General features: G+C 39.9%; 1 protein-coding gene across 5 annotated transcripts in view; it reads right to left on the reverse strand.

The window, feature by feature from the left end:
- FAM168B (family with sequence similarity 168 member B) overlaps positions 1-12,057 on the reverse strand; it is a 30,127-nt gene that overhangs the window by 4,611 nt on the left and 13,459 nt on the right. For 2 of the 5 annotated variants that reach the window (XM_079130531.1, XM_079130528.1), the window contains exons 3-7: positions 11,129-11,212; positions 4,630-4,665; positions 3,073-3,215; positions 2,799-2,997; positions 390-519 (exon numbers count right to left, since the gene is read on the reverse strand). In XM_079130531.1, the coding sequence (XP_078986657.1) occupies positions 407-519; positions 2,799-2,997; positions 3,073-3,215; positions 4,630-4,665; positions 11,129-11,212 (575 nt within the window). In that variant the 3' untranslated portion in view covers positions 390-406. The remainder of the gene's footprint in view (positions 1-389; positions 520-2,798; positions 2,998-3,072; positions 3,216-4,629; positions 4,666-11,128; positions 11,213-12,057) is intronic. The other 3 variants (XM_079130529.1, XM_079130530.1, XM_079130532.1) reach the window with 3 other exon arrangements.

Here is a 12,057-nt window from a genome sequence, read left to right on the forward strand (position 1 = left end):
CTTTTGCTACCACTGCTCCAAAATTTCCAAAAGGACAAGGTCCAACAGGTTCAAAAAGAGGCAGCAGTATTCAAAGCTACTAGACCCGATTCCCATCCACCTCACAGAAACCCCCAGTTACAACCAGAACACTACCTCCTGTAGCAGGCAGGAGGGGAATGTTTCAGGTAAGAATAGAGATGCAGTACAAATAGCAACCACTCAAATGGTTTCCTTCTTCTTTATGGAGTGCCAGGAAGAACAAAAACATAAAATACTACATTGCTCTTAGATCAAGGGTCAGGTGCATTTTTTTTTTCCTTACTGCTTAAAACATGAGGTAGGTTTGCCATCCTCCACAGGGAAAAGCACTTTTGCCAGGGCCCAGCAAGCCTTCACTGATCACTTACATTTATTTGCAGGGTGATCACCACTGAGGGGGCACATAGCTGTAGGTGGGTGTTCCTGGGGCCCGGTATGTGGGCACAGTGACTGGGTGAGGGGCAACAGGAGTTGGGGAGTGGGCAGTCAGCAGGGTACCTAGAAGAAAGAGCAGTACATCACACACAAAGCAGACCTACATGCTATATACCAACTCCAGGGTGGCTCCACACTGCCTCAAAATAACATGTAGGGCCTGGCCTCTGTGAAGAGGAAGACACCTTGGAAAAGGATACAGTCCTGAACCAGAGCGAGGTCAGAACTCTGGTCAGATTACCCCCCAAAAGAGTTGAAAGATGTAATGTACACACACAGCAGGCTCATACTCACAATGTTTTTAAAAGGCTTTGTGCCACCAACCATGATGGTACATTCTTGTAATCCTTGTTTCTTAGGAGGCTGAGGCAGGAGGATCACAAGTTCAAAGCCAGAATGGGCAACATAGTAAGACCCTGTGTCTCAAAATGAAATAAAAAGCACTGGCAATGTAGCTCTGTGGTAGAGTATTTCAGTACTGCCAAAAATAAAAAATAAAATAAAATATAAAAAGATTTTGTGCTTACCTTTACAGAGCATGCACAAAACGTTTTTGTGGGTCACAGAAAAACTATGCCCCAATTTTTGGGGTACTACAGATTGAACCCGGAGGTACTTCACCACAAAATTACATCCCAGTTCATTTTGTTTTATTCTGAGACAGTCCTCAAAAATTTGTGATCCTCCTGCTTCAGCCTCCCAAGTCGCTGAGAACAGGTGTGGACCACTGCACCAGGCTTTTATGAACACTTTAAAAGGTATTATCAGACTTAAAAAAGAAAGTTTTCATATATACTACAACACCGGTGAAACTTAAGAACATTATGCTAAGTAACAAAAGGCAAATATTGTGGATGGCCCCACTTATATGAGGTATTTAAGAGTTATCAGGAACAGAACAGTAGCTAAAAGTGCTAGAGAGCGGGTACAGCAGTTTAATGGGGTGTAAGTATTTAACACATACACAAATTTCAGATTTGCAAGATGAATACCAATGTAAATAGACTTAACAATAATGAACCATGGAAAAATGATTAAGATGATTAAAAAAAAAAGAGAGAGAAGAGAAATGTAAAGCAGGATTTCCAAACTACAAGAGCTTCTGAATATATCATGAAAATGTATCTTTCCTATAACTACTAAAATTCAGGGACTGGGGCTGGGGTTGTGGCTCAGTGGTAGAGCACTTGCCTAGCATATGTGAGGCACTGGGTTCAAATCTCAGCACCACATATAAATAAATAATAAATAAATAAATAAATAAATAAATAAATAAATAAATAAATAAATAAATAAATAAAATAAGATAAAGGTCTGCCAACAACTAAAAAAAAATTTTTAAATTAAAAATTCAGGGACTACCTGAATCCTCCTGAGGTTCAACACTCCTCAAACCTAATGCCTTTACCTCCTGCTGCCCCACCAGGGCCTCAGGGTGACAGCTTCTGTCTATGTCACAGTCTTCTCTGCCTTGACAGAAAAGTGCAGGAAAGGCAAATAAAATGGAGATTATGGTCAGAAACACACAGAATCCTAAAGTGCCTTTCTCTGTGGTACAATTTCTTTATACTGAAGTTGCGGGACAGGGAAGTAAAATTCTAATCATGGGCCATCAAGTGTACCCTGCCCAGCAGGAAGGCAGTCACATTTACCCTGAAAGACCAGAACACAACCTAATCCCTAAATAGCAGATCAAGTCCCAGGGCTTCCATGGATCCACAGAGACATGCCTACCCTAGCCAATGGTCTGATCTGCCCATGGTTTATTTTCCTGACTTTGAAGAGGCCTGGGGGAGTAAAGCAGATAGCTGAAGAATTTGTACAAGTTGCTGTTACTTCTAGTAACAACAGACCAACATTCCTAGAAACATGAAATTTTGCCCATTAAACTTAACCTGACCTACAAAGCCAGCTCACACTAAAGGGAAATATGAAGAGGGCCAGCAACACAAAGTGTTCCTCCTCAAATTTTATATGCTCACAGTGGTAGGGGAAGTAGTGTCTGGTCACTCCCCATCCCTACTGCCAAAAGGACTACCCAGCTCACCAACAAAGTGACTCAGTCAAATTCAGAAAGTGCTGTTCAGTTATACTCCACGAGGGAGGTCACTAAGTTCATCAACTCTTATACCCCACGCTCCAGTATCCTTTCAACTGAAAGAAAGGGAAGGAAAGGAAAGGAATCAAAGGTAACTTTCCTTTCTCCAAAGAATTACACGTACTTCCACACAACCACAGCCATGAAAAACCAGAATCAAGAGTCAGAATACTCACAAGCTTTCCCACACCTCACCCCAGCATTGTGGCACCATAACACAGACATGCCAGGAACAAACACTCACCTGCTGACATGGCCATCGTGGTCCCAGCAACCATGCCCATGGTGACCCCATTGCCTCTAGGAGGAGGGATGGGAGCAGGGTACACTGTTGCAGGCATGCCATTGGGCTGCACCACCGTGGTGTGATGGATGACGTGAGGAGGTGCTGCATACAGTGGCTGTGTGTAGTACGTGCCTTGCTGTGGGGATAAGAGAGAAAACTGCCACAGGGTCCCATAACTGTGGGACCTAAAGGAACCAATCCTTCCCGCCATGCAGGGCATGCCCAAGCATACCTGTGCATAAGGGCTCTGCTGGGGGTAGGCACTTCGCACGGGGTACACAGCAGTCTGGTAGGGGTTGGGGGAAGAAGAGTATGGCGGCACAGCCCCGCTGGTGGGGGAACAGGACACTTTGTAAGGTGTGCCAGGAGTATAACCTGTAACAAAGAAGTTCATGCCTGAGATCATGTGGGACCATGGCAGGCATGGGGGAAGTACATCTATAGGATGGAGACAGGTGCCATCTCAACCCATGAACAGCGTAACACAGTCAAGATTCAACACCACTGCAGTCCTACCTCTCCTCCACTGACACCTGGCTCCATTTCTTAGTTTTATGTGCAACTGAAGTGGGGGGGTTGCTGAAGAGGAGAAAGTTCTATGGAGCAAATAGCTCACACAAGAACAGGAAATTAATACGGTCCTGACCCACCAGAATATAAACTGGTATGGCCTTCCTGGAACTCAATTTGGCATTTAAAGTACATATGTATTTTAACACCACGATTAACTTGTGTAAGTTTATCTTAAAGAAATAAGCACGCATACACAAAGACAGAACTTATAAAGCATACTCATCTCTGTTATTACAGCAAAAGCAAAAAGAGAAACTTATCAAATACCAGGGATTGGCTTAGCACCCTACAGCAAAAAGACTTCGGGATCAAAGGACAGACTGAGCACACACACTTGCCTGACCCACCCAAAATGACATGAAGATGACTATCAAACAGATTAAGAAATAAAAAGACAGACCAAGAATGGAAGTGAAGAAATCTTTTAAACCTAAAAAGCTGCACTCAACCAGCAGTGAGGGTGGTGAAGAAGTCTGATCCCAGGACAGCACCTCTCTAAAGGCCTGGGAACTGCAGGACACCAACTTGTTTCCAGAAATTGATGGAGGGCTCTAATGGGGAAGAGGGGCTGTGAGTCTACTGAGTAACCATTAGGTGCCTGGCTTCCTTCCTAATTCTCTACCCCAAAAGATTTGCTCTCAGGTCTGGTGGGAGAGGGCCTCTGGCCCACTAATGCTCACAACAGCTTTATTCAACTGCCAGAAAGCTATAAATAGACTAAATGTCCACCAGCAGAAGAGCATATAGACAAACTGGTACATATACAAAAAAAAAAAAAAAAAAGCTCAGCAACCAAAAGGAACAAACTACTGATACACACAACACAGATGAGTCTTAATAACACTATATTATGCAAAAGAAGCCAATATAAGAATACATACTATATGCATCACATAGTAAGCACCAAGAAAAGATAAATCAAAATTCACAGTGACAGAAAGCCCACCAGTTGTAGCCAGGGGCAGAGGGGCACGTGAATTTTTCAGAAGAGTATAGTCACCCAACTATAGCAGCAATGTAAAGCCCTATACAACTATCCAAACACACCAAGCTGCACACTGAAAAAGGACAGCTTCCAGTACTGATTAAACACTACCTCTGCACAAGCTATTTCTAATATGTCTCTATGGCATTCACATTCCCATCCGTGCAATCTAAGGCAGAAAGCAATCACACTGTCAGAAAGTACAAAATCTCAAGCCACAAACACACTTACCACAGCACCCAGCAACTCCACCTCCAGATATTTCCCCTAGAAAATGAAAACACAGGTCCACAATGGGACTTGTAAAACATGTTCACCAATCTAATTCCTAAAATGGAAAACAACCCAAATGCTCATCAATAGGGCAAAAAATACACTGTGCTATATCCATGTAAATACTACTTAGCAAGCAAAAGGAAAACCATAGATGAATCTCAAACCATGTCAAGTTTTCCAAAGAAGCCAGACCCCCAAAAAGAACACCAGGATTCCACTTACGTATCAAACACTAACTAAATCCAACTATGGCGACAAAGCAGAAAAGAGGAGAGGGTGAAGAAAACCTGGGATGATAAAAGGATTGCATATATTATTTGGGCAGTGGTTCCACAAGAATGTGCAACTCAAAATTCACCCAACTGCACACACTTAATATGTAGGTGTTATGTGCATAATCAAGTTAAATTTTTTTCATTTTAACTGTACTACTGGTACAATTACCATGTCAATAGTGTCCACATCAGAATCTCTATAAGTGTACCCAGGCACATCATTACTGTAATGTCGGTTTTTTTCAAGCATTCCCCAAGGTATGTTCATGCTACTATCCCTTCAGTGTGCCCAACAGTTGGCCCAGGTGAGTTGTACTCCAACCCAGATCCATGTGCATCCAGACCCTTAATTCCTTCATCCAAACCAGGTGATCCCAATATCAGCTAGTCTCTATCTGGAAAGAAAAGATTCTCCCAGATCTCCCTATATTATTTTTGAAGTTCATTAACTGCTATGTTAACTCTAAGTATATAAACAGTGCCAAAATTTGAATATGCCAATTTTTTCAACTTGGCTAAAAACCAAACACACAAATTTTCATCCAGGATTTGGAAAAGCAAGAGCACTTAAAGAGTTTCTGCTATAATTTCGAATTTAAGTGTCCCCAAAAGTCCACATGGTAAAGGCTTGGTCCCCAGTATGGTGCCTACTGGGAGGTGGTGGAAACTTAAAAGCTGGGCCCTTGGCAGGGAAGTCTCCAGGTCACTGGGAACATGCCCTCCTCCCCCCAGAGATTGTAGGATCCTGTCCCTCTCCTCATCTCCTCCTTCTCTTTTGCTTCCCAGTTGTGAGAATTCTGCCACCTGGTTCTATAAAAATGTGCTGCCATCTCAGGATCAGAGCAATGGGGCTAATCCATTACAGACTAAAACCTTCAAAACTGTAAACAAGCTGGATGCAGTGGTACATGCTTATAATCCCAGAGACTCAGGAGGCTGAGGCAGGAGGATTTCAAGTTCAAGGTCAGTCTTGGAACTTAGCAAGACCTGTCTAAATAAATGAGTCAGAGATGTATGTAACTCAGTGGTAGAATACTCCTGAGTTCCAAAAGCAAAAAAAAAAACATGAATCTTTCCTCTTAGAAAGCTAATTATCTCAGGCATTTATTATAGTGACAGAAGCTGACAAAAACAAAAAGCTTTCTCTAACTGCTCATCCTAAGAAAAAAAAAAAGGAAAGTAGTCTATGCATATTAAAACTCATCAAAACTTTAAATATGTACACTTTATTCAATGCCAAGTATACCGCAACAAAATGTTTTGATTATAAAGAAAAAAGCAGCATGGAAACTATCAAGTACCAGCTACTCAGTGACACTCCCAGGAGGTAGCCCAGGATAGCCTTAAGAAATTCCTCACAAGAGACACACTTGCTCAGAGGAGGAAACAAAAAACAGCACAACGTGGGAACACCTGTGACTAGACAGGACCATAGGAGCACTAGCAAGCTATTAGTCAACAGAGAGCCAGGACCTGTCACAGAAGTGATCAGAAAAGATCCAGCCCTCTCCACAAGGTGCTAGACTTCAGAGGAAAACCATTTAAAAAAAAAAAAATTAAAGAAAATTAAAGAAAAGACCACCAACACAGATTTATGCAGTCTTGGCAAGCAAGGAGAAGTCAGCTCAGCGTGGAAAACAAGGCTGTCTCTGAAGAAAGGAATAACTGGGCTGGACAAGATGGCATATACTTGTAATCCCAGTTGCTCAGAAAGCTGAGGCAGTAGAATTGCAAGTTCCAGGTCAGCCTCCAGGAGTTTAGGAAGACCCTACACAACTTGGGGAGATCTTGTCTCAAAATAAAAAAATAAAAGGGCTAGAGATGAAACTCAGTCAGTGGTAGAGTACTTGCCTAGCACATATGAGGCCCTGAGTTCAATCCTATGTATGGCAAAAAAGAAGAGAGAGAAAAGAAAACAAATATTGGGATAAAGGCAGGGAAAGAGAGAGTCTCATCCTGTATAGCCTCCTTTTCCCCAAGTCACTCCTCCTTCTTCCCTTCTCAGGACCACAACTACACTACACCAGGAATAATTCACTGCTGGTTAACTCATACATGGACAATGTTAATATGACTCCTACTCCATAGCTTAAATCCAGTTTTTCCCCCACTGTTTCCATGGCTTCAATCAATAGCCCTCCCAGGAATCACTCTCATAGCTGACCAAAATATTAACAATTTCTTGAAGAAGTATCACAATCTGGAGCTGGGGGTATAGTTCAGTGGTAGAGTGCTTGCCTATCATGTGTGAGGCACTGGGTTCGATCCTCAGCACCACCTAAAAATAAGTAAATAAAATATGAGGTATTGTGTCCATCTACAACTAAAAAAATATTTAAAATAATAATAATAGAGCAGAGGCGCATGCCTGTAACCCCAGAGACTCAGGAGGCTGAGGCAGAAGATCACAAGTTCAAAGCCAGCCTCAGCAACTTAGCAATGCCCTAAGCAACTTACCAAGACCCCTTCTCAAAATAAAAAAATAAGAAAGGGCCAGCAACATGGCTCAGTGGTTAAGTGTCCCTAGATTAAACCCCTAGTACCAAAATAATATTTATAATAATAATAGTAGTAAATGGGAATGTGTTGGCTTATAGATGAAAAACAAGCTCTGAGCTGGTAATTGCTAAAAAGTCAGGTGATAGGGCTGGGGATGTAGCTCAGCTGGTAGACTGCTTGCCTTGCAAGCACAAGGCCCTTGGTTCAATCCCCAGCACCACAAAAAAAAAGTCAAGTGATAGGTAAGTGGAGATTATACTCTTGCATTCTTATGTATATATTTGAAATTGTTCCTAATAAAACCTCTACAAAGTCTATTTTTATTTTTTTTAAGGTTTAGGCTTACTGTTACGATTTAAGAGACAAAAGACACATTCAACTTTAAATTCAACATGAGTTAAGTAGATCTTATTTCCATGTATTTTTTAAAAATCTGATGTAAGTGAACAAATGTGAATATGACATATTAAATCACATTAGAAAATTACCATTTCTAAGTGTAATAATGTTCAAGAATGAATGTCTTATTGTTTTGTTAGAAAGGAGCATCCTGTTTTGGTTTGTTTTTGTGTTTTGGTATTGGGGATTGAACCTAGTAGCACTCTACCATTGAGCTACAACCCCAGTCTTTTTTTTTTTTTTTTTTTGTTTGAGACAGGCTCTCACTAAGTTGCTGAAGCTAGCCATGAACTTACAATCCTCCTGCCTCGATCACCAAGCCAGAAGGAAGACACATTCCTGAAGTCCACAAGACAAGAGCCACAAAGTCTAAATACAATTCTAAATTAGTTCAGCAGAAATAAGAGAGGAAAGAAAACAACAGAACTTTTAAAGAAAAATAGGGCAAAGCAATAACTGGCAGACCTAGGCGGAAGGTATTATGGGCATTCACTGTACTATTTTCTCAACTGTTCTGTATATCTTGAAAAGCTTAATAATAAATAAAGTAAAAAAAAAAAAAAAAAAAAAGATGCTTTCAAGTTGGGTGTGATAGTGTGTACCTATAGTCCTAGCTACAATGAAGCTGAGGCAGAAGGCTCCCTTGAGACTTGCTGCCTGGGCAACACAGCAAGACCCCATCTCTTTAAAAATATATAAACGATTAAAATGATAAATATAAGTCAGGTGTGGTGGCACATTTCTATAATCCCAAAGACTTAAAAAAAAAAAACTGAGGCAGGAGGATTGCAAGTTCAAGGCCAGCTTCAGCAACTTAGAGAAGCCCTAAGGAATTTAGTGAGACCTTGTCTCAAAATAAAAAATAAAAAGAGCTATGGATGTAACTCAGTGGTAGAGCACCCCCAGGTTCAATGCCCAGTATCAAAAAATAAAAATAATTTGCCAACTGCCTTAAAAAGAGAAAGAAAACAAACAGTAACCAACACATAGTAAAAAAATATATATACAAACTTTTTATCCAAGACATACAGATGGCATATAAAAAGATTATTAGTATTATTACTTGTCATGAGAGTTAAAAATAAAAATACAATGAGAGCTATCCACTAGGTTAGCTAAAATTAAGACTGGTCATACCAGTGTTGCTGAGAATGGAGAAGAACTGGAACTCTCATACACTACTGAAGGGAATGTAAAATGGTACAATCAATCTGGAAGACAGTTCTGCAGTTTCTTCAATGTCAAATATATACCTGCCATAAGAACCAATCATTCCATTTTTGTGTTTATTCAAAAGTAATGAGAACTATGTCCATAAAAATTTGTACACTAATATTCATAGCAATTTATTTGTAATATCCCAAAACTGCAAATAACCCAAATATTCATTACCAAGCAAACAGATAAGCAAACTATGGTATTTCTATACAACAGAACACTACCTAACAATAAAAAGGAATCTAATACTGATACATACTACAATATGGAAGTCAAAGAAATCATGCCAAAGAAAAGAAGACAGTCAGAAAAAGAATTTTTTCTATGAGAATTCATTCACACAAAACTTTTAGAAAATGAAAACTCAAACTGCAAGAGAAAGGAGATCAATGACTTCTTGGAGCCTGGGAGACTTAAAAATGGGTAGAAGAAAATGTTTGGCAATGATGGAAATGTTTATTACCAGCTATCATGGTGATAAACTTTATAGCAAAAGTTACAAAACAGTACACTTTAAATATGTCCCATTTATTATTCCACCTCAAGAGAGCTGTTAAAAAAACAAGGAGTTAAACAATGAGAGATGTTTTAAAAAGGAGATGGGTGCTGGTTACCATTAAAGCAGCAATGAGTAACAACTGGTGAACCCAGGGAACATATGTTCCAAAACAGCCTCAAAAGAGGAACAAAGAAGAGGTCATCTAATGCAGTTATAAAAGAAAAGCATGTGAAAAACAACTAGACATGCTGGGTATGGTAGCACAGTCCTATGATCCCAGATACTTGGGAGGCTGAGGCAGGGGGATTCCAAGATTGAGATCAACCCTGGCAACTTTAGCAAGACACTATCTCAAAATTTTAAAAAATTTTTAAAAAGGACTGAGAATGTAGCTCAAGGGCAGAAGGCCCCCTAGGTTCAGTCCCCTATAACTGCCAAAAAACAAACAAACAAAAAAAAGATAAAAACATAAAACAAGCCATTTTGAAAAGAAAACACAGGCCATTTTGAAAAGAATTTGGGGTTTAAAGTAGAGGTGGCTTATCTTATAGTGACAGGAAACAAGTAAAAACTTCACCTGGGAACATTACTCTGACTTAAGTGAGCAAGAACATAAATCCAGGACAGAAAACCAGGAACAGGAAGACCAACTCAAGGTTTTCTCTTGATATATGAGCTAGGGACTAAAGAGGTTGTGACAGTGGAGACAGAAAGGAAGAAATGGACATATGGGTAGAATATAAAGGCAGAAATTTATGAATGATAAAACAGGAAGAATTTCAGAGAGGGGCAATATGCCATCTCTTATCAAAAAGAATTGTGTGAAGCTAGTGTTCTAGCAACAAAGAACTGCCCCAGCAGTGTTATACGGTGCCTCCCAAGGAAGACTAGCCAAGCCCTCATGTCAAAGCTCAGCCCACCACTGTCACAAAGCAATCACAAAGTCCTGTCTTAGTAATAATGCCAGAAAGGAGCCAACAGCAGAGTGTGCAGGCTCACAGGAGGAAATTCCACTCAATGAACAATCTTTAAAAGACTCAGGTGAAACCAGCTGCACTTTTAAATTTTAACAGTGACTTTTAAAATATAAAAATATTCTCATGTACCTTACATGGAATATAAGACTTTCTTTAAAATACAAAGTGGGCTGGGGATGTAGTTCAGTGGTAGAGTACTTTCACTAGGTTCCAACACAGTACTAACACCCCTCAAAAAAGAATTACAAAAATATAACCAAATAAGCAAAGTGCTAAAGTAATGCAAAGAAATCAATGGCAAAATGGTTTTCAGTTTCTAGTAGTCACCCCCTATTTCATGAACAGAGGTTCTGGCACAAGAAATTAGTTACTTAACAACTTAGTGATCAGAATGAAGATTTGTGTGCTAAAAGAGCCTGACAGTTATCTAAAACTTATAAAACACACACCAAAAGGATAAGTTTATAAACTCAGAAATAAACGCACTCAATCCGAAATCCTAATTCTATACCCCCTCTTCCCAAAGCCCAGTCCCTTTATCTTCTCCCCTGCTGCATGAACAATGCATTTCATCATCCAGCACATACCTGTTTGGAAGGTAGGATTCGCTCCAGGGTACATGTTAGGAGAATAGGCAGGAGCTGCAGCAGCATAGCCCATGGGGAAACCAGCTGAAGGAAAACACAATGTCTTGTCATCAACGAAGAAGTGAGATAATCTTATAATCAGAGCTCTTACAAACTCCTTCTTCTTACCCTCAACTCCAGAACTCCACACAATGACTCGCAGACCCCAACAGATGTGTGCCCTACAGTTTGTCCCTTTTTTTTTTTTTTTGTGGCAGTGCTGAGGACTGAACCCAGGGCCTTGTGCTTGCAAGGCAAGCACTCTACCAACTGTGCTAGATCCCCAGCCCCTCTAGCTGTCTTTTTCTCTCAGAATTTTGATGGTGAAGAACCATAATCATGTCTTTTAAATATGTGATTAATTGCTTACAACTTTTTACAACTAAAAAAATTTGACAGGAAGTGAGTTAGAATCTACTCTGAAGAAGAGCTAGAATAAGGGGCAGAGGCATAACTCAGTGGTAGAGTGCCTGCTTGGCATGTGTGAGGCCCTGGGTTCAATTTCTAGCACCAAAATAAATAAGAATAGCTAAATCATAATACTAAAAGAAAAACAATTCTTTTAAGCCCCAAGTTACAGTAAGCAAATCTCCAACACTTAGAAAAGTTTCATTCCTGATTCTACTCACATAATTTATTTCTTAGCAAGAGTAATGAGAGTGCTAAGGATATATATATATATATATATATATATATATATATATATATAATGGTAGGTCCAGTTACTTCATCTGTCTACACTGCAAACAATATGAATTCTTGGAGCCAAGGGTCTATTTTTGTTGCTACCAAAGACATAGCCACATTATTGCATGTTTTCATTTAAAAGCTATTTTTTGTTATTGTTCTTGGGCACTATTTAAAAGACCCAAATTCCTTTCAGACTTTTT

This window comes from Sciurus vulgaris (assembly GCF_902686455.1).
Source record: "Sciurus vulgaris genome assembly, chromosome: 3".
NCBI lineage: Eukaryota > Metazoa > Chordata > Mammalia > Rodentia > Sciuridae > Sciurus > Sciurus vulgaris.